The following is a 27,888-nucleotide window of genomic DNA, read 5'->3' as shown; positions in this document are numbered from 1 at the left end:
TAACTGAGGCAAAAACTGCAAGTTAGGCTTTGCAAACTTCAAAAGGTGTCCCCTCCCTTTCTCTTTTTCCGATATGAATCATGTTAATAACGAGCTTATTTACAAGTGTGTTCGGTCAGAGTGGAAACTGCTGCAGAGCATAGTTCTGAGGTAGATGAGGAACAGGAAAGCAGGGTACATGAGGAAAATGGGACAGGTAATTCTGGAGGAGAAGTGACTGCATGATTATTGATCTGCAGTTACTGATGTAGGAGCTTGAGGAAGGTTTTTGCTGTAGGGAGGTGTTTTGTTTGTTTTCTTTGTTTTCCTGTGAGTGATGTGTAATTAAGAGTATGTAATGGATGAAATGTCAGATTGTGGAGAAGGAAGCAATTTGTTCTAGGCTCTAAGTACATCCTTTCAGGATTGATGTTTCTAAGATTTTTGATCCAGTGGTGGCGATACTAGAAAATGACCATAAGAGCCAAGCTGCTCTTCAGCAGAGGTGATGAATGCCTGAAGCTCTTGAAAGCCTCCGTGCTGATCACTGCGGTGCAAGAAGTTCAGGGGACTCACCCTGTGTCACATTCACTTGCAAATGGTTGTTACTGTCTGTCCCAAGTTCAAACCAAAAGTACTTAAAAAAAGGTGTCTGTGTGGAAACTGTAGCATCAAATGAAGGAAGAGAACTTGTTAAGCTTGAAGACTTCTGGAAATAAAGCTGATAGGATGGAGTTAGTTATAACTCCAACAAAGCTGTGGCTGCACAGCAGGATGTAGCCTTATCATTACTGAGTTATCATCAGAAATGTTGGAATATTCTGTTTAAGCTTGTTGACTTCCATATATACATATACACACTCTCTGGATTAGAATTGCTGATTTTTTTTCCCCCCTCTACATTGCGGTAGAATTTATTCTGTAATTTATTTTCTGCTTGGACTTTGCATTATAGCATTTTCTTTCACACCATAAAATTAGTCCCAAAATGTAATGCTTGTGGAAGAGAGAATGTGAATAATGTGGGGCGCTGGGGGGAGAGAGATGTTTTACTTCCTACCCTTAAAATAATGCCAAGAAATTTATGCAGTGTGTTTGTTGCTATTATTTTACTTGTTTGTAGCTCCCAGTGTATCTGTCCTGTGACTTAGTGTAGGCAGAGGTAGAGTAGCACATGAGACATTTGAAATATTTATGAGGCTGAACTGCCAGAATGGCTCTGATTTTAGTCAGAGACAGACTATATTTTTGCCTCTTGACTCCCTTGAGAGAAGCAAACCACCGTCACCATTCAGAACTGCCAGTCTGGTTCGTGGCTGATTCTTAAGACCAGGATTGTACAGAAATGAAATACTTCAAAGTATTTGGGGGGTTGGGTCCAGCTGGAGCTGCAGTGCTGAGCACAGAGGTTTCACTTCCTCAGATGGATGGCTTTGGGGAAGGAAAGTGGCTTGGAAGGTGTTGGTGCTGCATGGGGTAATGGGTGAAACAGCAAGAACTCGCTGTGCCAGTGCCCATCTGTCAAAGCTGAGGGGACAAGGTTGAGTTAACAGATCGAGCTGAGATAAATGCTCTGTGTAAGGTCTTGTCTGTGCTCAGAAAGTGGAGAAGTTAAGGAGAGCTGACTTAAAGCATGAAGTGCATAAATAAAGCCTGGCTGAATGCACTCAATTCAAGAGGTTTGCTCATCACTGTGGTAGCCCAGTTTTCCTGAGTGTTGCTCCATGGCTCTGCCCTGCCTTTTGAAGCTCTTGTGATGCTGCATGTGTGTGCAGTGCTGGCCTGCCATCTGAATGCTCCAGAGGGAAATATGTAAAAATTTTGCAGGCTTCAACTTTTGAGCCTTGTTTGTTTTAAAGATGAAAAGTGCGTTTTGTATAAAATGCTCTGAAATATGTGGAAAATCTTATTTTGCAGAATCCAAGGAGTTTGTGTGCCCACGCATCTCTATTGTCTGTGTTGATGATTCTGCACATAGCTGGCTTTCCCCCACCAGTGCTCTGTGTGAACTCTGCACAGCTAAAATTGATTCCCATTCCCTTGATGGTTGGTTTGCAGAGTGGATTTTATTCATTTGGCTTCTTTGACCTTAACTAGACAAACGTATTAAAATTCCTATTTGAAACGGAATAATTTACAGCAACTTATCATAATTTCATTTACTTTAATACCCTTCTAAAAGCCTGAAATTAAAATTTTCCCTCCTGTTTATCCTCAGTTAGTACTAGATTCTGTAGCATTTAATCTGGTATGAGGCTTGTGCCTTCCACTGGAGGAGCACTGATCTTCACTTGGCTCAAGAAGGTGTTGCAGTAAGTTTGAGAGACTTTGTTTTTTCCTTTGAGTGGATGGGTCTCATCCCTTTGCAGGATTAAGAGTGTATTTTGCTCCAGAAACCAATCTAGCCTCCCTTTTTACTCACCTTTCTGCTTCCAAGGAGAGCTGCTTTGCACACCAGGCACATTTGTATTTACAGATAAAAAATTTTTGAATTCGAGTAAAATTGAAATCTAGGGTGAGACAAAATACTTAATCTTTTAAGCTGTGTGCACTATGGGATAGAGGGGCTCTGTCTCTTTATCCCTTTGCCTCATTTAATGGTACAAAACTGGAATCCAGCCTGCAAGACATCAAATCCACATAATGAAAAATCTGGCCAGCACCCAGGTGTCTCTTCTGTGGCTGAAGATGTTGCTTTTCAGCTACCCCCTGGTACAATCCTTCAGCTGTGTAAAGAAGCCATCAGACTAAAACACAGCCAGGTATTTCACAATAGCATGGGAAAAGGTATGGGTTCTGTCTCTTTCAAGCTGAGATAAAATACCAACCATGACAGCACAGAAAGAAGAGAGAGGACAGCACAGTGGCCAAGGTAGTGGCTGGGGTTAGTCTCCAGTTACAAATTTGTTGTGTGATGAGCAGCAAATGCCTTAGCTTAAGACTTTGAAAGAGCTGATACTTGTGTCTGTGTGTCTTCATTGGGAATGTAAGTAAGGAAAGGATGGTGTTAATTTTTAGCAGCTAAAATCTCAACATTCTGGGTGTATAAAGGACCTTGAGGAGTGTCCTGCTGCTGGTTGTTAGTAACCAGAGTGGGTACAGCCTGGTGTACTGAAAGAAATGTGAGGACCACTACTCTAAATTCCTTCTGTAGGGATGCTGAGACACAGGGCTGCTCAGGCTCTGAGGGCTCTGTTGGTGAGGGTGATTGGTTTGAGTAAAAGCTGGGTAAATTGTAACAGAAAAATAATATATAGTATGATTATTAAAAACAATACCAACAGAAAAAGCTGGCTAGCTGAAAGATGCGATTTTTTTTTTTTTTGTGCGTTCTCAGCATCAGTGTGAATTCAGCTATAATGTAGCTGCTGGATGTTTCCTTTTTAAACTGAAAACCATGCTTAAAGCAGTCATAATAAATATGCTGTTACTTTCCAGTTTAGCTGATGTTGAAATGATTACTTAAACTTTAGATTGCTGCTAGGCATCTTACAAGCTGCAGTTATTGGGAAAATCTGTGTAGGTCCTTAGTTGTTGCTGTTCTTAGGGGGTTTTTTGGATCTTGAAACAGAAACGTTTCATCAACTGTCTCTGCAAAGTATGAAGTTCGGTATTTTCAAAATATTTTCCAGTTTTTAAAAGCTGTAAGTTGTGTTTTTTGGGTTTTTTTTTGTTTTGTTTTACATTTCAAAATAGAAAAAGAGGTATTCCAGTTATGATCTTTAAAATTTTGTTTTGTTTTTTTACCATATCAAGCCCGTAATATTGGCAGGAGGTTTTTGCTTTGTCTGGAGTGTCCATGAGTACACATACATTTTTTTTCTCAGCCAATACTTGCTGCTGGATATGAGCCATGACTGTTATTTTGAGGGCATTGATTAAAACACTTAGTTTTAACTTCCTAAAAATGATGCAAATTTTTAGACTTTGGGTGTACAAAGAACTGTTGAGCTGTAAATTGAAATAATCGGTGTTGTTTTCGAGATTGACTGCTGCAATCAGAAGTGGCAACTTTTGTTTCAGGAGGCAGCCTGGAAGCAGTGTAACAGCTGAATTAAACAGATTAAGCCAGAAGAGGAGGAATCATTCTAATTTTGTAGTCTCTGGAACAGTTAGCTGCAAATACTGATAAAATAATTTCACTTCTTATGTCCATTCCTCCATCTTAAAACAGCTCTTGAAAATCACCAGCATGAAATGGGGCATCTCATGGGAAATGATCATGGCAGTTTCCAGTTCCCTGGAAACCACATACAAAAATTTTGTAAATCTAGTAGTGTTTTCATTAGCATGCAAGAAAATCACAGCTTTGATGTTGACAACCATCTACATGTAGCTTACTGCTGCTAAATTTGCCATGTTGGCTCATTCTCAATTTTTACATTTTGGCAGTCTCACTAAACTTGGAAAAGGTGAGGTTGGCCGAGGCTTTGGGGATTTTTGTTTTGCTTGGTGTATAAGTGTGTGACCTTGGTTGAGACTCCAGTTTCAATGCAAGGGTCTTGTGTTTCTCTGTGGTGTTTCAAGGCTGTGGCTGCTTCAGAGATTTGCAGGAGCTTGTGCATTTTTGCAGTTGGTAAATTTTTCAGGCAGAAAGGTGTGTTGCTTTCACTGGTGCCTCAGCTATTGAGGAGTGTTCCTCCCAGTGACTGGGTGCTTTGGTGCAAGCAGGGGATTCAGTGCCTGGTTGGTTGTACAGGCAAGGGGATGCCAGAATGGGAGCAGGGAAAGCAGTTCAAGATCTCACCCTTCAACACCTTCCTTCCCCAAAAGTGGGTTCATACTGCCTCAAACCATGTCTGTTGTGGCTGAGGGTACCTGGTAATATTTGCAAAGTCTGGTCTCCTGGGCAGACAGGGGAAAGGAGCTAACACAGCATGCTGTGGTTTCACTAGGCCCTCTCCCCACCCCCTAGCATCTCCCTTTTTTTTTTCCTCTTTGTGATATTAATTTGCAAAAGCTAAAGGAGGCTGCTGACAGATGAGGAAGCTTTAATTGGGGAGCTCCCTCTGCATGAGCCAGGAGTGCCTATGTCTCAAAATAAATGTGGATTAATTTAAGGCTCAGCAGAGTCATCATTTGGAAAGCTAAATATGAGTTTGTATCACAGCCCTTCCACACTGCTGCTATGGCATGGACACAGCATAGCAGGGATCTGCCCCTCAGCTTGCTTAATGCTTGGGTTGTGCTACCCAGTGTTAGGCTACAATCTTCTGTGGGGTGTAACTCCAGAGTTTGCACTGTCCTTGTAGCTTCAAGCATTTATTAAAGCCTTTCAACCTTGCAAGTGTCAGAGGCAGATTGCTGTGTGTCTTAGCACTCGTTTGTTTTTTGTGGGTATTGCCTTTTTTTTTCTAGCTTGTATAACCATTTCAGTTCCATAATCTGGGGTATCTGTGGTGGTGATAGGAACTTCTAGGCAAACCATACAAACTGATACCATTCCACCCATGCTGCCCACTCGGAAGCTTTTTAGTGTGTTCACAATTTCTGTGCATCTTCAAATGGTGGAAGTTGCTTTGTGTAATCTAAAACATGGTCTTGAGTAATAAAAGCAAACAAAACCCTGGTACTTGTTGGTTTGGAAGGGAGCTATAAAAGACACATGGTGCCAGATTCTTCCACTCCTGCCTTTGCAGAACTGTAATCTGCTTTGGGATATGTCCATGGATAGCAAGGAGGGGAGGAGGATGAAGGTATTAATGCAGTGTAGCTTCTGAAACTTGCTTTGTCAGAGTCCTAATGCGGACATTGGCATTTCTGTGGAACAGAAGTGTAAACTTCTGTTTGTATATCTGTGTGTGAATGTTACACTTGCTCAGGCAGTAAGAACAGCAAAGATCATCTTTCTCTTTAATTGCTCAGGGTAGGTAGGCTAAGCAGAATTTCTTAGATCTGTTTTAGACAAATTGGAGGAGGAAGTTTCTGTTGTGAATAGTTCAGTTTCCTAAAACTTTGGCTTTGGTGCAAGATACACACTTTTTAGTTCTGCAGAAATGGCAGAAAAATAACTTCTAATTTCTGCCGTTTCCAGACTGAAAACCAGAAAAGGCTTCTGTTTGAATACCATTTGACACAGAAATAAATTATGCTAAAGGAACAGGGTCTGATTAAAATTGACAGTGGTGTGCCAAAAAGTTTCTTGCATATTTTTTAGTATAAAAAGGTATCTTTTATGTGGGCATTTGTTTCTGATAGGTTGAAACTATGTTTCATGCAGCATTTGTCAGCCAAAAAGTTTTATTTTAGTTATTTTTTTAAACTTTTTATCATGAGAATGCACCTAACAGTTATATTTTCAGTGCTTCAGAGTAAGAAGGGATAACACACAATTGGGCATCTTTAGTAATTCAAATACAGTATTGTATAGAGATAATTTTTGGTCTATAGGTAGAGGTATGAGTAGGACTGAAATCAAAGGCAGGGTTGATGTTGCTCGGTGTCTTGAAATTTTCTGAACTCTGTATAGTCAGTGAGGACAGGAGATGGAATTTGAATTCAGAATTCCTTACTCAGTTTGCCAAAACTTTTTCTCAATTCCTGTTACTGATCTGATTTATTGTTTTGGACATATTCGCTGGGTGAGGGGCAGGTGACACTGGTCACTGGTGGATGCTGAGGAGGGACAGGGAGAGAGCAGAGAGATGGTCAAGCACTTCACCTTCTCTGACCAGCAGTGAAATGCACTGCTGTGCCTGAGGTGCAATAGAAGGGTTTTTTCTGACTATTTGGTGTTTATTCTCGTGGTAGTTGTCATGCCCCAGCTCTGCAGGGAAGGGGATCAGAGCAGTGAGTTCCGAGGGTTCATGGCAGGTCAGACCCCAGCAGGCTGTGCAAGCAGGTTGGTGTAGTTCCTCCTCCTGCTCTGCACTGCTCAGGAGGAACAATTTACCAACTTGAAACAGAGAGCTTTTGCTGCTTTAAAAAAACACTGGTTTTTTTGATTGTTAAAATGTAGACTAAATATTCTGGCAAAAGAGCATGAAAAGAAAAATCAGGAATCTGAGACAGATCTGGCTGATGGCAGCTTCCTGTGAACTTTGCAGTGTAAAGCAACACTTTCCATTCGAGGTTTGTCTGAATGGCTCTCCTAGCCTGTGCTCCTCCCCTGCCAGTCAGCCTGAGCAGAACTGACTGGGGAGGTTGGTATGACAAGCAAGCTTTCCTGAAGCAGCTCTTGGCTTTTTTAGGCATCGTTTGTTAGAGTGTTGGGTGGTGGTTGTGAGCTCTGGTGTGGTAGGCTGTGTAGGGTAAACCTGTGGATTAAGCATTGCTGGAATAAATGTCTGCTGAAAGGGAGTGTCTGGGATTAGGGTCAGTTTGTGTATTCTGCAATATAGAATTCTGTTGTAAAAAGCTTTAAGACAAGATTTTGCTAGATAGTTCTGTAGAGTTTTTTTTTTTTTCTGCAATTATTCTTTGAAAAAATGAAGTCAAATCTGCCCTTGTCACTTTTTTCTGAATAATAGATGAACTTGGGTTTTGTTTAATTCAGCTCATCCTACAAACTTCATTCGTGTTTTGTTTGAGAAAATCAAGTAATCAGCAGTACATACTACACATTCCACTCTCAGCCTTGCAAATAGATGCTGTGCAGATTCAGTAGGTCTGACTGTGCTTGTAAAATAGGTCAGAGTGTCTTGCTTTTTCCCTATTTTGTATAAACCAAGCAATGCCAGACTAGAGCTTCTTTTGAAAAGCAAAGCAAAATCTTGAGATGTAAGTCTTGTCGAGGCCAGTCTGTTTAGCTGCAGATGTATTAAAAAAATCTAAAATTCATTTCACGTGGGAAATTCTGGTCTTTCAATGGCTTGTGCAGTCTTGAAAAAAATCTCTAGAGACCTCTGGTGGGAGGAAATGAAGGAAGAATTTTCTGTTAGAGAGTGAAGGTGTAGAAGTAGATGGATCTCAGCTGTGATGTCCTCTTGCTTTCCCTGTTTTAATGATTTATCTTTTGAAATTTCCCAGGCTTGCTAGAACTGCTGGATGGTTTTAATGATGGAAGAACAAACTTTGCCTTATTTTAGAGGCTTGATGTGTATTCCACCATAAGTTATATTGAGAGAATGCTCTGATAGTCTGACACAACTCTGTGAGGTAGTTCAGAAATCTGTTCACAGGCTTTACCCAGGAGTCTTTAGCTTCCACCATGGAAGTTAAGGTGAGGTGGGGAAGAAGACCCCAGATGCCTTCCTGAAATGCAAAACTTCATCTTGTAATTATCTCAGAGGGGTTTCATCTGCATTGCGTTTCGTTCTCTTCTTAATGTCTGTTGCTTTTGCAGTCAGTGCTGTACCTGCACTCAGCAAGAGGGCTCATTTGGCAAATGCATCAATGCATGACATCATTCCTACAGTGTCTCTAGGCCTGTTTAAAGCATTGGCAGTATTTGACTGCATTTCCTGCAGTTGTAGGCAGCTGTGCAATTTCATTGATCGTGGCCAACAGGAAATTCTGAAGAAAAAACCCTTAGTACAAGGCTTGCAAAAGGCCGTGGTGTGATTAGTTCCTTGGCTAATGGTAATGCATGGCATAGTGCAGGACCCAGTGCAGAAGACTGCACTGCAGAGAGTGCTTTTCAAAGTAATTAGCTGTAAAATGAGGAAAAGTAACATTCATCCCAAATTAATGGTGGTATAGAACCAACCACATTTATTTTTAAGAGGCCATTAGAGAGCATTGCTGGTATTTCAGCAGTCATATAGGAAGTGTGCTGGAGGGGTGGGAGGATTGGTTCCTAATGGAAATCTTGCATGGCATGCTGGGATGCACAATGCAGAAGGGACAAAAGGTTATTAAAAAAAATTCTTATCAGAAGTACTTTGACATTAGTCCTCAAGTAATTATTTTTATCCTTCAATAGGTGCATCTGCATGCTATTGTGCTAACACTGCTGCTTCTCTTATTAATTATACTCTTTTAAGCTTGCTTCACAAGAGTAATCTAGCAGCCTGGACTAATTAATGCAGTTCAAATCAAACATAGTAAAAATAAAACAGCTCAGCTGAAAAAGAAAGAAAAGGAGATGGGAAGGCAAAACCCAATACTTAGGCAGTTTGATGCCAAAACAAGTGTGCAAGGCTGTACCATGTGGGGTATATACAAAAAAGGTGTCTTCTACATTTCAGGCATTTAATGATTGTTGAATGTTATTAAATGTAAAGATACCTTGCTCCAAACAAATCCTGTTACTTGTTTTCCCATCCTTCACCAAAAGTTTGTTAATCATTGGTCTTGCTATTGAATTCAGTGGTCTGAGTTGAAGTTGAGTGCATTTGCAGTTCTTTCCAGCAACAGATTCTAACCCCAAGTCTTTTACAGCTTTTTGTTTTTGAGCAGGAAGTTTAGTGGGGAAATATGTCCTGGGTAATGTTATCAGCTTCTGCTAAAAGGTTTACAAAACAAAAGTTAACAGAAGACTGATACCTTTCATGTCCTTCTTGTACAAGTGATGTTTGGAGAGTTCTGTAATCAAAATATTGTGCCAAACACTTCCTAGAATGATCAAACCAAACCACAGAAGACCTTGCATCTTGCACAACCTCCTTTTAATCAGTAAAATTTGCAACCTATGAGGTGATGATCAGATGGCAGTATATGGAATTTTTTCCAGTATATGGAATGTTTTTATTACTTTATTTAATACTAGTGGATATGGCAAAGTTTGATTCCAGTATTTATCTTTTTTTTCCTCTTTTAAATCAGTTATTTCAGTGGGAAAATAGAAGGTACCAAAATAATGTCTTCACCTGAATAGGAAAAGCAGGCATGGTTTGAATTATAGGTGTTTTATAAATCTTTATTTTAAATCCTGTTTTTGTTGCTTAGTATGCAGGGCAGAGGTAAATCTATTTTTCTGAGCCACAAACTTTGAAATCAGGATCTTCCCCGCTTCTTTGCTAGGTTTCACTTGTAAATAATAAAATAAATGTGCTACTATGAATTGCCTTTCTTCAGGAATAGTTTCTTGTGAACCACGCAATAATGAGTAAACACTAAATACAGATTTATGGTGAGTTTATAAAATAGGATCTTTTGGATACAAGCTGAACCCTTCAACCCCTGCCACTGCATCCATGCTTTCCCTGGTGGCAGTGCCTGATGTCCCAGTGCTGATGGCTTCCTTTGGCTCCCTCTCCCAAGGAAATGCTGCTGCTTTGGCACTGCTGCCCTGGTAGGAAATGCACAGCAAGGCAATCGTGGTTGGTTCTAGTGGAGTATTAAATACTCCTGCTGAAAGGTCAGTGGTGTTGAGTTGTATAAACTGAAGCAATTACTTAGTGGGGAAATGCAGTGTTGAGCTAGAACCCAGTTCTTCCCTCTGCTCCAAATCCATTGTCTTAAGGTTAGCAGTGTGTTATTCCTTGCTTCAGGCATAGTGGCTTTGTTGAATAAGTGACTGACTAGAAGCTGGTGGGTTTAAAGAAATGAGAAATGTTGTTTGTGCAGCACAGGAAATTATTTTTTTTTTATTGCTGATCATTAGCATTTGTTCAGCATGCACCATTGTGGATTTTGTACTTGGAATGATATCCAAGTTCAATAAGTAAACTTATAAAGGATACTAAAACTGGTCTCCTGCCTAATTCTTCAGAGGTGATTTTATTTGCTTTGATTATTGACTAATGGCCAGCTGAGGTTTATGATGGTAAAGGAAGGGAGAAATCACCTAATGCTTTCAATGAGCAATGTGCATTATGTGATTTTGGCCATTTCCTAGTGCTGAGATATCATTAATAACCTTGAATGCAAATTTGCTGATTCAAACACAAGCAGGCTTTTTCTTCTAGAACTATATTGGCATAGAAGAGCAATGAACAGGTTGTGGAAGGAAAGGTTGCTCTTGGTTTTGTTAGTCAAACAAAACTAATGGGGTTAGTGCTTGTGCTGTTCCATTTTGCTGAATTTTCTGTCTCCATGTTGTGATGACCTTCCTTGTTTTTTGTTTTGGTAAAATACCTCTGGATGTGGATTTCTCACACTTGAAGCTGAAGGAGCAAATTGTGCTCAGTACCTAATAAAATATATATACTGGTGAGAGAAGTGAGGGGAGCAAATGCTGCTCCTGCTCTCCCATCAGTGTGGCTTGGTCTTCTCAGTGTGACTTGAGACTTCAATTGTCTTTTTCATGCTGATTGGAAATGCATGGTACATTTCTTTATATTCCTGGCAGAGGGAGTTCTTCAGAACTGGGAAATGTTGCTGGCATGGGTGTGGATTGCTTTGCTTGGGGGTGTGTTGTTTTCTCCTGGTGGCATAAATACAGTTCCCATCAGAGTGAATGGGCTGCTGGTGGTGTAAGCCAACAGAGGAGAGCCCAACACCAAGTGAGCAAAGCCTTTTGAAGTACAACAGGATGACCTCATTACCAAGCAAGATTTTGCAGAAGCTGTGAGCAGAGCCAGCCTGCAATTTAAGAGTGAATTTACAGGTTAAAATGCAGCAGATTATTTCACTTCCAATTTATTAAAAAAAAAGCTTGTGTCCTCATTTCCTTTGCAGGATCTGCCTTTAGCTCAGTTTTTTGGGAGAGCTTTATTTCTGGTGGGGTTTAAATGTGAATCATGGGTGAGGTATTGTTTTTATTGTAATGTGCAGAAATGATCAACAGCTCAATGGAAAAGTATGTATGAAAGAAAGTATGGCCAGCATTTCAGTGCCTAAAATGATTATTAAACCAGTTGGGGTTTCATTTGAAAAGTTAGTTCTTAAGAAGGTAGTCTCCCTGTGATGAAGTACCAGCATAGCAGTGGGAACACTGCCTTTACTCAGAATATTTATGTGAGGGATTTTGGGTGCATCTTTTAATCATGGTTTGAATGTATTGTATTGGCTTTTTCTTGGTTCCACCCATTTTCCCCTCTATGATTTGTTTTGCTGTTGCCTTTAAAAATGCATGGATTCTTATACTAGTGTCTCAAAAATCTGACTAGCAATTCTTTTCCAGGCACGATTGCAGGTTTAGTGCTTTTAAGTGGAGATGTGAACTCCATGGAAAATCATTTATGGGTGGATTTGCAGCTGGGCTTCATGATGGAATTCACAGCATCATTTAGCAAACAGATCTGAAATGGAGTCAGCAGTCTCCACAAGGGGGTTCTAGGTCTGAAGTGGGATCAGAAGTGTGGCCATCATACAGTGGGAAGTCTGGAAGTTAAGTCAGTGTCAAAAATCACTCAGACACTACTGTAGAACTAATGAGGTAGATATAATAAGGCTGTAGCTATTAACCATGAAATAACTCCTAAGAAGTTTAAAGGGAAAATAATTTGTACTGGAAGTGTCCTTTACTGAGGTTTCCATCTACGTTCATTGCAAATACCAAATAAACAATTGCTTGGGAAATCAGGGATCTTCAGTATGTTTTTCCTCTGGAGTATCAGTTGAGGAAGTGCTGATTTACCTGTCTGGTCATCCAAGCAGATTTTGAGGAGTAATACAGGACTTGATTCTCCTGTTCTTTGAGTTCTTCAAGTAGAAAAATAATCCTTTGTGTGAGACAAAGTGAAATTACCTGGTTTCTTTGCTACTTAGCAGTAACTTCTCAATATGTCTGTGTAGAAATTCAAACCAGAATTTGCACTGATGTTTATTTTGGGTACTGGATTGTTTCCAAGGTGTCTTTTAGAGTCTGGATCCTGTTCTCTGCCCCATGGAAGAGTTTCAGGTGTTTTGCTGGCTCTGGGGAAATGTTCACAGGCAAGGAGAGCAGGAGGACAGTGATGACATTACATGTGGACTGGAGGACAACCTTTCTCTATAAATACACGTTATTTTTCCAGTTAAATGACTGATGCTGAGAGTGGTTTTTAGATGAGCTATTTTTAAGAGAGCACTAAGGATGTCATTATGTGTTGCAAGATTTTTAATATAAACTGTTTACATTTTGATCTTGTCGTATATTAAGCTGTTTCTTCCTTATCTTCAACAGGCAGCCAGATAAACTAGTGGTGGTTTGGACAAGAAGAAGCAGAAGAAAATCCTCTAAGGTTAGTTGATTCCTTAATAAGTCCCAACTTCAGTGACAAGCAGGGTCAATGGTTTGAGGGACTGTTTTTTGAGTGTGGGAAGCAGCCAAATAAATAAATAAACGAGAAATATTTTAATAGTTGACGTTTCTTTTTAACTCAGTTTATCCATAAAGTACAGAATAAACTGCTTTTGATGCCAGTGCTAATTTATGGGAACTCTTAACTCTGATTTCAGCTTTGGTCACTTGTTTAGCAGAACTATATCACCATCAGTTCAATTCAGTTATTAATTGCTAGACCTAATTAGAAAGGGGGATCTGTTTCTTTACTAAAAGTGTATTAAGAAAGTAATTAATTTAAAAAAAATGATCTGGCATCCCTGCAATAGGCTGATAAAGCCTGGATAAGAGGTTATTCCACAAGTTGAAATGCTACAAATAAAAGAGAATAAAAGCAGCGTCTTTCAGCCCAGCAATGTATCTTTGAAGTGAATTTTTACATTTTACTTCTATAAACACTGTGGGGAAACCTGTGAATTTGTGTTTCCTGACTAATAACTTGGTAACCTGAGGAATGGGAAGCTCTGAGTGAAGTCTGCCCAGAGCCTGGACATTGATAAAATTTATCTTGCATGGGGGCAGGAGAGCATGCTCTTTTCATCCTTTCCCAGGAACATCTTCTCTTGGGGATGACTTGGGTTTACTTGCTCATTCCCTTTCCCCATGCTGTCGCCTCTTAGCCTGGTTAGGCTTATGGCAAATGATCTTGTCAGAGAGGAAATTTTGGAAGTTATAATAGTTCTTCAACACTTCAGTTAAAAAAGAGATGGTCTAAGCTTTTTTTTTCTTTATTTTTGTCTGTATTTGTGTAACACAAAGTGATGTTTCCAATAACTCTGTGATGGTAGAGAGAGGGCAACCATGGTAGAGAAGATATCTTGAAATAATTGTGTTAAAGAACTTAATTATTGCGAAAATGTGATATACAGTTTTCTGCCCTGTTCAGCAGAAACTTTGAGTTTATTCCTTACTGGTACTCCTCTTTTCCTGACTTCTTTTTCTGATTGTCATGCATATTTGTTGTATTTTGTCTTTTAACTTGAGGAATAAGCGATTCTAAGCTGTTTTAGGTGAAGACTGATTCCTGACTGCACAACTAAATGTTGGGCATCCAAAATTCTGCTGTAGGTTATGAAAAATTCAAAGTTCCTTTGAATTTATACCATGGTGTGTATCTAGGCAGTAACTGCTGATGTCAGTAACTGGTGTCTCATGTGGCTCACCCTATGATGACTTCTCTATATTAGTTTCATTTAATTTCTGTGAACAGAGAGATAAAAGCTATACAAACAGTAAGTGCAGTGCTTAAACAAGTGATGTAACCCTGAAAAGCTTGGTGAAAAACAAAGTATTTGTCCATAAATGACTGCTTTGTTGAGATTCAGAGTATGTTCAGAAACAGAAGCCCTAACAAAAGTCCAGCAGGCCTTTGTGAAATGATGGGTTTCTGCCTGTCATTTTATGGGATCCAATGGCAGCATTTCCCTGAGGCAAGAGGATTTTCTGGCATTAGCTGAGCCTTTTTGGGTTTGAAGTTTTTTTCAGCTGGGCCATAAAATTCTGGGATATGTTCTCTCTTTTGGTCACCAGGCAGTAGAGTGAGCTCTTAGATAAATGGGCAGGTTTAAATCTGAGACTCAGAAAAGTGATGTTTAGAAAGATCCCCCAAAGGTACTTTGAAAGGGACTGAGTTGCCCTGAAACCTGGGCAGAGGATAGAGACAATTTTAAAGCTTAGGTAGTTGATGTGACTTGAGCTATTTGGGTCAAAGACTGTAGATCAATAAATGTTCTTGATCTATTAGTCATCTTGCCAGTAAAATACTTTATTCAACATACTTGTTTCATCTAATTGCTTTACTGGAAGCAAGTCAAATTAATATTTCCTCTTATTTTATTTTTGACAGACAGTAGGTTCAGTAAGTACAAAGCACTAATAATTGCCAATGTTTTTGAGCTTCTTGAGAAGGAGGAAGGGAGGGATGAGGTTTTAACTTACTGTAAAGATCTTGTGAAGACTTTTGGCGGTTATGCTTTCTGTACTTTTCAGATCAATCTTCTCTTTTTATTGGAAGAAATAATGAGACATCATCATGCAGGAGTCTGAATATTTTACTTGTTACTGTGGGAAACACAGAATAGGAGCTCTAGATATATTAAATTACAGTAAGTTTCAAAGTGTTGCAAATGAAAAGCAAATAATAATTTAGAAAGAGCATATAAATAGCAGTCTGATGGGTGGATGGATACAGGACCATAAATATATCCAGCAGTTAGTTACCTTAATGCAGATTTAAGTTACTTACAGTTCTATTTTGGGACCTGCTCTCCACGGGTAAGTCTAATTTCAATGTATTTCATGAGGTGTGTCAAGATGAGGTGGCTCTGTATGGTTGGGCATCTCCACTGTGTGTGCTAGGAATTTGCATAAAATGGTAATTTGCAGTTTTGCTCTACTTGGCAGAATTACTGTGCAGAACTAGAGCCAAAATGAACTTTCATCTTGGGGAGGGTGGGAGTCACCTGTCTGCTGGTGCAAATGTTGTCTGTTTGCAAAATTAGGTAGACTCTTCAAGCTTTATTTAGATGCTGTTCAGCATCCATAGTTTACAGAACTTTTAGCTTTTAGCACTGGACTTGTTTTACTCTTCTCCTTCAGTACCCTGGCACATTGGCAAGTTGGCACCCCATGTTTTCAGGCCCTGGGCTTTTGGACCTGTCTTTTTTTTGAGTGGTGGAAGAATGTCTTTGTTCTACTGTAGAGCAAGGGGAAAACATGTTGAAAGTATGTTTACCTTAATTTCACTGAGATTTCCAGGCTCTCAGATTTCCAGGCTTTGAACTAAGAAATTTAAATTTGAAAATGGATGTTGTTGTGATGTCAAGGAGGTACTTTCTGCTAATCCTGTGAACATACACAGGCTTATGGTTGAATTACACACCTCTGAAGAATCAAATTTGCACTTGCTTCTGAGAGCCTGACAGAATTATTCTTCAAAGATTCTTTTTGTATCAAAGCTGAAAGAAGGTGCCTTGCCTGTGATTTCAGCACTCCTCTTGCAGGTTTATCAAAAACTGTTTAAGCACAAAGAAGGAACAATGTTGAGAACAGGGAAAGAACTTGAGCAGGGAGAAGCAGGAGCCAGGAGAGGCAAAGGAACAGGGAGTAAAAACAATCCCTTGCACACAACAGCAGCCTGGCCAGCATTTTTTTCTAGGTTCTGCCATCAATAAAGCAGCAGTTGGGTCACCTGTTTTGCTGTTCTTGGCAATCTGTTGCCTTTTCTGGCTACTTCACTGCCCAGTGCCAGCCCTGCCTGTCACTGCTGGGCTGGAGTTTCAAAGGTCTGTTGTCACCCTGACATGCTGATGACTGTCTGGGACCAGCACAGTTTAATAATGCCACTCCTGGGGCTTCTCAGTTTTTCATCAAGTTACAAGATTGTACTGTGATTGTAATCCCTGATAGTGAATTTGGGGTCATAATGACCTTCTTTTTTCCTGGAGTTCCATAAAGTTGACTTGTGGTGACATTCTGAAGTGCAGTAATGGCTGTCCCAGAAAATGATGAGAAAAATAATGCTTTCAGGTTCTTTTGGTTGGTTGGTTTTTGATTTTGTTTGGTTGGGGATTTTTTTTTCCTAATAAGAAACCCTGTAGATGGTGTGAGAAACTGATTGAAGATAAGGGGAAGAGGCTCTTTATCTGAGCATCATCTATAGTGGGCAGTGAATAAGGCAAGTTTTGGTGAACAAAATAGCATGAATCATGTATTTAAGAAACATGTCATGAATATGTGTGTGTATGAAATTAAGTTTGAAGAGGTAGCCCAGTGCTAGGGAATCTGTGGTGGAGATTTTTTGCTCATTTCCCAAGCTTAGCAGTTTTTCTGTAGCTTTTAAGAGTAATATACATATGCATAATGACAGTTGTAACACATGTGCATGCTGATGAATTGAAGACATTCATGGGAAGACCTGTGGGAATCTGCTGCTTTCCTTGTCTGCTCTAAAGGGGCACTGACAGCAATGTGTTGATCAAAGGCTGCCTGGAGTTTCCAGGGCTTTCAACTTTCTCCTTTGGCACGTGCTGGGTTTTTTGGACTGCATCCCAGGGCAGGAGTGTGACTGGAGTGTTGTTCTGGTGCCCAGCCTCTTTAGCTGGTGGGCCAAGCACAGTGATTTCAAGATGATCATGGGGGGGATGCAAGCTGTAGTCTGGAGTATGGTCTTTAATTTGTCTCCCTTTGTGACACTGAACTGTGGTGCAGAAGAAAAAGAAGCCACTCACAAACCGCTGGTTTCCTCTGGTGTGAGGGAATTGGCAGCTTTTTCCAGTCCATTCTTTTTCCAGCAGGTCCATTAACAGCCATATACAGCTCTGGCTGGCCTGATGGGGAATGGCTTTGGTGGGATGCATCACACAGAGCAAACCCTTGGTGTTCCAAAGCCACACTGCTGGCATGGAGGCACCACATGAAGGATCTGGCTGCTTAATGCCAGCTCTTCCTCCTGAGTTTATTTTTTTTTTTTCTTTTCCTGTCTAAGTGTTCTGCCTGGATAACACTGAAAAAGAGAGATTATCCTTACAAGCTGAGCTGCCCTAAGCAGTACTGGAGCCAGTTGAGCTCCTGCTTGCTTCTTGTGCCCTGAACAGCCTGTTGCACAGACAAGTAGCAGAGCTGGCCTGATCACAGGCAGCTGGCAAAAATTTTATAAGGAAAAGAAAATCAGCAGTTTGCTGGCTCACAATAAAGCCACTCTTGTGGCTGCAGGTGAGGAATAATGGTGGGTCTGTTTCTGATGAGTTTTGCTTTTAAAACCCAATATTGACAGCTTGGCAATAAGAACATATTTTTTATTCATAAATATAAACTGTTCCATAATTTGCAGCAGTCTCAAAATATTATGGTCAGCTCTTGGACCTTACAGAAAAGTAACATGAAATTATCCTGCCTAGCAGAGGCAGGATGAGGCAAGGGTGGTAGTGAAGAAAGCAGAAAGGAGAGGAAGTATCTGGAAGGGTAGGTTCCTGAAATAATGTAGTGTCAAGTCTGTGTTTCCAGTTCAAGCACAGCAAAACAGCAGCAATGTTCACATCACAGGTGGTGGATTGCAAAATTGGCTGCCAGGATTGGAACTGTTGTTTTTAAAAAGAAAAAAAGAATCTCAAAACTGGATAGCCTGAAGTGCCCATGCAAGTCTGTAGGCTCATCTCCACTGCCTTTCTTTAAGAGATTTCCTCCTCTCCCAGTCATCAGTTTTGTGCCGAGGCAATGCTGTAGGTTGGACAATGTCATTCACAGCCCTACTCTATTTATAGGGTATTTCAGCAGCCCCTTCTGTAGCTCCTGTTTCCTGATTTAAAAAGAGCTTTCATGCTACATTGTCTCCTCTCATTTTCTACAGGCAGAAAAAGGGAAGAGTTGCCTTTTGCCTTGAAATGGAGCAAGCAGTTCTGCTTCTCTTTCCAGAGCATGGCTTCCATCCCTGATATTTGGAGACAAGTCAGGGAAGGGCAGGGCTGTGGGGTGAGGCACCTCACTTCTGCTTAGCTGCCCTTGCCTTAACTTCCAAGACAATGGGAGATGGCTGGTGGAAAACAGTAGGAAATGAGGAGAAAGTGTGTCTAAAGGAACAACCATCCTGGATGGTAGATGGAGTTAGAGGAGGGGATTAGGGTGGAAATGTGCTGTGCAGATGCAGCACCTCCCTGACTGAGCCCTGACAGCAAGTCCTTGTCACCTGCAGAGGTGGCCTGATCCAGATCCAAGTCAAGGCTTATAATTTGAGAGTTGAAAAGGTTTTTTTTATATAAGCCAGATGTAGCTTGAATAAACTGCAGCACAGAGGTGCCTGGCATGAGAAATGAGAAATTAGAATAACACTCTGCATCTTAATTTTAAATTACTGTCATTTGCTGGTCCTCTGTGTTTCTCCCGCTTTGCTTTCCCCTTTCCCTTTCTCCTTCACAACAACCCAGACATGGTTTTGATGTTATCTTTTTTTCTGTCATGCTGTTTGTGTGATGCAGTGTTTATTTTTCAAAGCCAGAGGAGGACTTAATAACATTCATGATCACAGAACAGCTTTGCTTTAAAAGCTCATTAGTTAGGTCTTGTCTCCTGGTTGTTGCTTTCAGTGACAGAAAAACACATATCCCTGTGTGTTTGTTGTGTCTCACTGACTTTCCTGGTGGCAGGAAATGCTGATACAGGGCTTGAATTGAAGTGTTGACTGCACCAGTGAATGCTCATTTTCTAGGCTTTTTTAATAGAGGGAACAAGTGATCCTCAGCTGAGCAGGCTGGCAGTGCCTGGGCCTCGGACAGCAAAAGTTTGACACAATTGTCAGTATTGGCCAAATTCAGCAGGAAAGCACAGGTTTCAGACACACCATGAGCTCCAATTAGTTTTGTGCAAAGTGGTATCTGGAAAGAGGATGGATTGCCCCTATGGAGAAGTTATTTATCTTAAGAAATGCTACCAGAGGACATAGCAGATGAGCTTGTGCCTGGCTGTGGATCACTCCCTTGTGTCTGTGGAAGATCTCTGAGGGCAAGCTGGGAGTGATGCAGGGGGATGCAGGTTCTGTGGGACAGACACACAAACTGGAGCTCTAGTGGGTGTGGGAGTAGTGACATCTACTGTGGTGTGTTTTGCTGCTCACAAAATACCTTTTTCTTATAAAATATATAAGTTTTGTTTGTGGTGTTTGGTGTTGTTTGCTCAGTTATTCCGAAAATACGTCCAGGCCTTCTTTAGAATGTTTTGGTAGCATTATAAATCATTGTTTTCACTTTTCTTTCCTGAAATAAAACTTCTTGCTCTATTTAGGTGTAAATGTGATTAAACCTACAGTGTGTTGTAGACAAAATAAAGCTCAGCTTGCTACAGATGTTCTGACCTTACAGCCTTAATTTTTGCAAGGCTCTGAGTATCCTGACCTCTGCTATGTAATAAAAAAGGAGAGCTTAGCACCTTGTGAGGAGCAGATTTAGTTTAATGGAAAAGTCTGCTAGTGGTCTGAGTTTCCTTACTGTCATTCTTAATTATGTCCTTTGAAGTGTTCAGTAGAGTCATGGATTTAAGAATGTGACCTTTTTGGAGTCAGTGATATGTTACTTTTACCTAAATGCCCTGGGTCCTGTGGAAGTCAAGTCAGCACTTTTATGATGGCTTTAAAACAACTGGTTTTTTTTTTTTTTTCTTCCTTTAGGCACACAGCTGGCAGCCTGGAATCAAGAACCCATACCGTGGGGTGGTGGTGTGGCCTGTACCTGAAAATGTTGAAATTACTGTGACTCTCTTTAAGGTATGTTTTTTTTTTAAGCATGATCCTTACTAATTCATAAACACTATATGAAAAATTCTGTCTGGAAATGTCAGATTATAGTCACAAGGTCTAATCCTGCTGGTTTTAAGTTGTTAACTGCACAACCTTATGTCCTCAGTGCAAATCTGGGAGAGAGGGATGGTCTGTTCCCTGCCAAAGCTGACTTTTGTAGTTTAGTTAACACACTGAAATACCCCCTGAGCTGATTATGGCGAGTCATTGGCACAGAGTTCAGCACATGTGTAACTGTGCACGTAGTACATGTGTAAGGACTTGGCATGGCTTACAGTCTGCTAGGTTTTCTTTAAATACTGGAAGGCAGAAGTTGTCATAACACAGTCATTTCTAGACTTCCTTGTTCGCTTGTAGTGCTTACTATTGGCTGCAACAGAATCCACCTCCTCATTTCCCATTATTTAGAATGCTGCACAAACATCACAGCACTGATGTGACTGCAGCTGTAACAGTGGATCTGGAGTATTTGAGTAGTACAATGAATTACAAGATTTTACAGGGATTTTTTTTTTTTAACTGCATTTGTTCTATTAAAAAACAAGCTTATCTGTGTGGCTGTGAAGCAGGAGGAGGAAATGATGGTTATGCTAGAACTTATTTCCCCAATATCATTGGGCAAGGCCCTTTCTGAGTAAAGATAAACAATGCAGCTTTGCATGTGTGACAGTGTAGGAGGCTGGCAGGAGGCTGAAGATTTCTGGGATTTTCATGCCATAGTTTTTTCTCGTTCTTTACTCTGGTGCCTTCATCTTATTTCTAACTGCTCCCTTTGCAGCTTAGGGCAACCGTAACATACTTCTTTCTGATCAGTAATATTTGTATTTCTTTGTCTTGGGAACTTTCCTGAGTAACTGCTTGGATGTGGCTTCTGATTAGCCTTAGAATGGGAATTTATTACTTCATTCATTAAACCTAAAAAAAAGGAGTTATCTTTTCTTCCCCCCCTTTTTTCCCCTTCCTGTCTTTGAGATTACTGATGAGCACAAACTTCTCAGGTTGGCAGTGGTGCTAACTATCACAAACTTGTCTCTCTTCTTAGCAAACACATAGTCTTCAACTGAGATTCAAAAGTTCACTACCAAAAATTGTTTGCTTCAAGGACCTCTAATTGGACTGAGAAACTTGTCAGCATTATGTGGCAATGCTACATGTCTGTACAACCTGAACATGGTTATGCAACACTGTACATGTTGCTTGACATTTTCAACATTTACAGTGAACCAGAAATGTACATAATTCTTGATTGTGATTATGATATGTGAAGAATGAGAAATAAAGTCTCTTTTGGGTGCAGCTCTGTGATGCTGTAGCTTTGGAGTGAAAGTGTCTTCCAGCCTTCTCTTGCCATCCCATCTTTTTATTTACACTTTCACTGCTTCAGGGTTCTGTTTTGTAGAACAGCACAGCAGCCTTGTTAGTTGTGTAACCTAGAGTGAGGGCTGGAACCATCTAGTGAGGGACAGAAGGGCCTCTGGAGCCACTGTCAGGTAGTACAAAAGCTTAATTTTACCCAGCACTAATTTTGCAGGCAGATCTGTTCACTGGGCTGCTTCTTCTCCCCAGAAAATGAGCCTGTCTGGTACAGGAATTGGTCTGGGAGGAGAGGTAGGAGTGTGAATAACCCCAGCAGCTGTGCCTTCTGTAAATGGTACTCACTGGTCTCAGTGGGAATGAGCACTGGATTTATAATCAAGCTATTGAGAACCATCACACTGTCAGGCAGCTCTTACTGTAAAATCTGCTCTAATTGATCCTCCAGCTCTTCTAACAAGAGTGCTGTGAGTAGCCAAACACCCTTTGTTCTCTGTAAGGGAATGCAAGTGTGGCACAGAGCAGCTTTTTGAGCAGCAGTGTGATGCTCTGTACCTGTGTGAGACCAGCATCCTGCCTGAGTGAGCTGTGAGGGGATTGCAGTGTTGATGGTGTTAGCCCACTTTAGGCTGTGCCCAGTGCCCTGATGGCTTTGTTGGCTCTGTGGTGCTTCAGCTGCAGCACAGGACATGTCCTAACTCCCACAGAACAGGCATTTCTGTGCTGCTAGGTCAAAAAGAACTGGCTGTATCTCACACAGCTGATGCATTGTCTGGGCAGCACTGCAGCAGTGGGAAGGGAAGTATGTGATGGCACGCTACAGCTGCCTTTCTGGGAGCTGACTTGAAAGTTGGATATTTATATTGTTCCTTCCTCTAGAAGAAAGAGGACAAAAAGACTGCAAACAGTGAAGCTCAGAGAAAGAGGCTGCTCATCTTGCAGTTCTGTAAAAATCCCTTTGGGAGCCAATCCCCTGCAAAGGAGGGTGACTATGATGGTTTGGCACTTTGCAGTTTTAACAAACAGGAGTTGTTCACTTTCACCACCACCTGAGAAGCTCAGGGAGCTGCTGCCTCTCTGTCCACCCTGGCAGAGCCCACAGCTGGGAGCTGGCTGCTCTGACAGAGCTGTGTAGCAATCGCAGATAACAAATGAGTGCAGTGGTGCTGTTGGGAATGGAAGGGCAGGAGTGGGCTCCAGACAGACAGCTATGTGTTGTGGGAAATGATTCACACAGCAGTGGCAGAGCATTCGTAAGTGGCTGTTGAAATGTGTTGCTGGTAGGATTAGGAGATAAGTCAAGGTTTCAAGTGCTGATGAGAATGTTAAGCGTCTCCTCTCCAGTAGTCAGCCGTGGACACTTGAGAGCTGGCTGAGCAAAGTGCCTGTGATCAGTCAGCAGATGAGATATTCTGCCTTATCTGCACAGCTCTGTTTTGGGTGTTAGCTTGTTTCCAGCAACATATTTTTAATTCTTACACAAGCAAAGTACTGGAGAGATTGCAGCCTTCATTTAGAAAACTTTAATTTCAAGTGAATGTAAGCTTGTTTGTTTGTTTGTTTCAATTAATTCTGGGCTGCTGGTAAAATTTTATGATGCCCTGGAGTCATGTGGGGAAAAGCGTCATATGGATATATTGATTCAGCTTCCCTTGACTAGCTGTAGCTCCTGCCCATCCAGCCACTGAAGTGCTCATTATATAAAAAGTTCCATCTGTTCCAAAAGTTTAACTTCTTCCTTTGCTGAGCTCCACACTGATGTTTAGTTATGCATTGGGTTTTTCAACCAAACTGGGGAGAAAGAAACATTGTGAAACAACAAGCCTATTGTGCACTTCAAATCCATAATTTGTAGTGCTTTCATGGAAAGATTCACAAATGCCAGAAAAGCCAGAGCTGAATTCCCACTTTTTTTTGTTACCATGGTTGTGCTCCAGAAGTTAATTTTTTAGAGTCACTGCATTAGCAAAGTTTAGCTACCACATATGAAAACTTGTATACTTCTCTGTTGGTTTATATACAAACACAGATCTTTGTCAGCTGAGAGAGATTTTAAATCAGAAGTTTTCTCTGCCAAGCAAGCCCTATGCTTTTAGTAAAGCTAAATGAACATTGGTTGTACTATGAGGATTTAAATTGCAACATCATTATTTTCTAGCTTAAAAGCAAAGTGACTTCCCAAGCAAAAATGTTTGTTCTTCTGGAGTAAGCATGGACTTTGCTTCATTGGATTACACAAAACACTTGTTTTGTCAGTAATGTGCATGGTTTATCACACCAATGTACCATTGCAACAACAGGGACCATTACCAACTCTTAATTCCAAGGTCTGAAAAAGACATTTTCAAAGGCATAGCTTTCTAAGCACACAAAAAATATTTATTAGTCAAATAAGAATGAAATAGATGATCAAGGCATACTTGTATAGCTGAAAGTATTCCTGTCCCCCCATATTACTCAGAATAAATCCTTACCATGTTTCTTGAAAGCCCAAGTCAATTGTGTTTTGATTTTATAGACTAGTAACTGGCCATGCTGTAGCAGGAACACTGCAGCAATGCCTGTGCATTATCTCAGGGGAGGGAAAAAAAGCCCAAATCAGCATAAAACCTCTTAATAAAGCCATTTCTCATAAGTAAAGACCAAGTTCAGGTTCAGAACATACTTGTTTCAGTTTGGGAGGGACCATTGGCTAGATCAGATAGTATGGAGAATACTCCATAGGAGGGAAAGCCAGTTCCATAAGTTCCATAGACAAGGTGGTGTGTACCACATATAAATATCATAAGCTCAGGGAAATGAGCACATTTGTACATCAAAAAATTAAATGGTTAAAAACTTAAAGGATTAGCGGGGGACTAATTGTAAAAAAAAATAAAATTTAAAAAAAAAACATCTAAAGGCCATTCAATGCTTGTTGCCTTTCTAGCCCAGAGGCTTTAGAGGAAAGCATGAGCTTGGCGTGGTGATGCTCAGGGATGTTTCTGCCGGTCTGCTCAGAGCTCCCTGCTTTCTGGCAGCTCCAATTAAAGCTGATCCCAGTTATATGTGATTTTCTAGACTAATCAGACCTCTGTAATCAGCACTGAAAGCAGCAAGAATTGGGTCAAATTTTGAGTCTTGTGCAGTTCCAAGCAGCCAAGTACAAAAGCTGAGGACAGATGCTGGAGGACCCGGAGCATCTGCTGCCGGTCACTGGTAAAGGGAGATCACACACCCTGTCAGCATTTGATGTGATTCAGTATGACAGTCCTTAAGTAGTTATTCCCCAAGAAGAAAGGCTGAAGATTAAGGCTGGTATGAAGTGATCTAATTGAAAGACAAGCTTCAAAAAAGCAGGAACGCTTAGGGAGGAGGCATGGGGAAGGAAGGGAGGAAGGGACTAACAGTCTGAAGATCTTCCCTTCCCACTCTGGCTGCTGATTAGGAAATGCAGCAGCCCCTTGCTTCTTGGTATGTCCTTTGTTCTTATTAGAGGAGATACAAAAATGAGTCTGAATAAAAACTGATTTATTGGAGAAGGTTTACCTTTCTTCAGTCTTTCGAAACCACCTTATACTCTGCAGAAAGGATCTAGTTCTTGGCAAGAATGGGTTCATGATGGACTGATCAACAGAGAACAGCAAAATATGACTGACATGTCCTTTGCTCTTCCCAAGCCCAGAAGAGTTGACTTTTTGGGTAGTTGTCAGGTGGATGGGCAGAATGGTGTCACAGAAGGAAGCCAAGGGGTGGAATTGCAGAGAAATACCTGTAGGACAGAGCTTGCTGAGGGGCCAGCATTGTCTCTATAAAAGTATTTATAGATATAGATCCCACATTTCCAGGGAAAAATGGGAGAAATTATTATCTCCAGAGGGTCTCCTTATAGGATTTCTGTAAGATATCTCCTGTCTCTTGCACAGTTCCCTACTGTTTGCTTCTCACCTGAGTGTTACTTTTGAACACTGAGGTCATCTTACCAGAAATGAAAAGAGAGGAGGAAAGGGTAGAGAAAAAAGGCTCTAAAACTTAGATGAAGATATTGAAAAGGAGCATCAGAGAGAGACAGGAAAATAAGACCCATGTCTTGGAATTAAAAGTGATGATTCTTTTTTACAGACTGAAATGAGGAGGAGCAATAAGCTGTTCAGTCCATTTGCCCTAATGCTCACAGTTTTCAATTCATGGGGAAACCGTAATGAATATTGGATAGTGTAGCTCTGCATCTGTTGTATCTTGGTAAAGGAAATAAGCATTGTCAAAAAAATATCTCTTGCCAGCTCCCTTCAATGTTACAGTGAGATGTGAGGCAATTTGTTCCTTGATCTTTTTAGGTAATTTTCATTATCATTTGCTTTTAGAAGGCGAGAGGGGAACGAGGTCTGTTTATAGCTCTTAAGGTGTTTCCAGCTTGTATCTGTTTGCAGGTGAGGTGAGGTTTTGTGTGCCCTGTTACCAGAGAGTGCTTTATACAGGGAGCATTTCAAAGGCTGCTATAACCATTACTCCTAGAGTTATTCTTCTTTGGAATGACATTTTTTAAAAAAGCATGTTCAGCTGTATGGTCCTCAAATAATAGTTTGCTATTATTTTTAAACATCCCATGAGTTTTATGTTTCCCATGAGGAAATGAATGGAGAATATGGATTAGCCAGTGAGGGGGAAGTATGTAGTGTTGTGGCTTTTTTTACTGGTATTTACTCTCTTCAAATCCAAAATAAGATGAAAGATTCGCCAGATAGAAACATCACCTGTTACAGAGATCACACGTGAGAATGTTAGCCCAAGGTGTGACATGTTTGCAATAGAAACTGTGTTATAACTATAATCATACAAGAAACTGTTATAACTATTGTCATACAAGTATCTGTTTATGTGACCCTGTAATAAAGTTGGAAGTTAGTTAGAAATAGGACTCTGTGTGCTTCTCCTTGGGCTTTTGATAAAAGCACTTTAGTGGAAAAGTGAAGCCACTTATGTGTCTGTTGTGAGGAAATGATGAGGCTTATGTATATAAAATTATTCACGGCTTTCTGTTCTTGGAGACATTTTAAAACTAATAAGAAAAATGGCTTTAAAAAAAAGCCAACTGGTTTTATCTTTAAATCTGAAATATCCTACACATATGCACAGTGTCTCAGCATATTTCATACTCTGAACATTTGGTAAGGCTGTTCATTAGAGAAGTCCTTGAAACTTTTAAGGGCTTTTTTGGGGTAATACACTTGCATTTGTCTTCCTAAAGTGTTCACAACTTGTTTTCAAGTATGTGCTAAAATGTTGAACATTAGGAACTCATTGCATTATACACTATTGTTGTGCTCTATCAGGTGACCAGAAATACTCAGCAGAGCACCTGGTTCTGTTGTAGCCCTCAGAGGTGTGAGTTTTATTGCCACTGACAGAAAAGCTTTGTCTTTACAGATTATTGCCTTGCACAAGCAAAACAAGGAATGTTTTGTTTGTTACATGGGATAAAATATTGGGGCCTGACTTTGGAAGCAGTTTTAGGTCAGCCTGCAAGCTGGTACTAATAGCTTTTGGGGGAGTTAGGGGGAAAAAATTGAGCAGGATGAAATATTTAAGAGTTGAGTCACTTATTATGGAGTAGCTTATTAAAACATAAAGTGGTTAATGATCCCATTAAATCTCATTATGTCATTTCATGCTGTATCAAAGGAAGCAATTAAACAGAAAGGTAATTGCCCCAGGTTAACTCTTAAAAATTTTAAGTATTTAATAGCTGGATTACAGAAAGTTACATCTTTAGAATTTATATCATATACACCAAACCCGCAGGTATCTTGTACTTTATTTACATAATGCAGAATTCCACAAACCTGATTAATGTGATGGAGATATAATTACATAATCTGATATTTACAAGACATTAATTGGATCATGGAGATACCTCAGTATAATTTTTTATGTATCAACTTGCCCTTCTGTCCTTATGGTTACTGGTAAAACATATTTTGACACTCATTTGCAGTATTTAAATTACTCTCTTTAAAAAAAATCTCTTAAAAGATTTATTAATCTATGAAAATGAATCATCAGTTTTAACATATGTTTTTTGGCAACGTCTTATATTCTTTCATTGAAAGTATTTTACAGAGGGGCTGCACAGGGAACCCACTTGGCTGGGTTTTGGAGGAAGGATGTGCAGGAGGAGATGGGATGATATCCTCCTAGAAGTGTTACTGTAGTTCATCCAAAGAGAAGGTTTATTTAAGAG

The 27,888-nt window shown here is 40.4% G+C and overlaps 1 protein-coding gene across 12 annotated transcripts in view; it reads left to right on the top strand.

Moving 5' to 3' along the window:
- The window catches only part of EHBP1 (EH domain binding protein 1), a 200,855-nt gene that overhangs the window by 14,454 nt on the left and 158,513 nt on the right, over window positions 1–27,888 (top strand). For all 12 annotated transcript variants that reach the window (XM_085054353.1, XM_085054362.1, XM_085054361.1 and 9 more), the window contains exons 3-4: window positions 12,911–12,968; window positions 20,226–20,321. In XM_085054353.1, coding sequence (XP_084910479.1) covers window positions 12,911–12,968; window positions 20,226–20,321 — 154 coding nt within the window. The remainder of the gene's footprint in view (window positions 1–12,910; window positions 12,969–20,225; window positions 20,322–27,888) is intronic.

This window comes from Lichenostomus cassidix, chromosome 3 (genome assembly GCF_008360975.1).
Source record: "Lichenostomus cassidix isolate B80296 chromosome 3, HeHo_3.0, whole genome shotgun sequence".
NCBI classification, from domain to species: Eukaryota; Metazoa; Chordata; class Aves; order Passeriformes; family Meliphagidae; genus Lichenostomus; species Lichenostomus cassidix.
The sequence above is the reverse complement of the archived record's forward strand: the minus strand, read 5'-3'. Positions and strand labels throughout refer to the sequence as shown.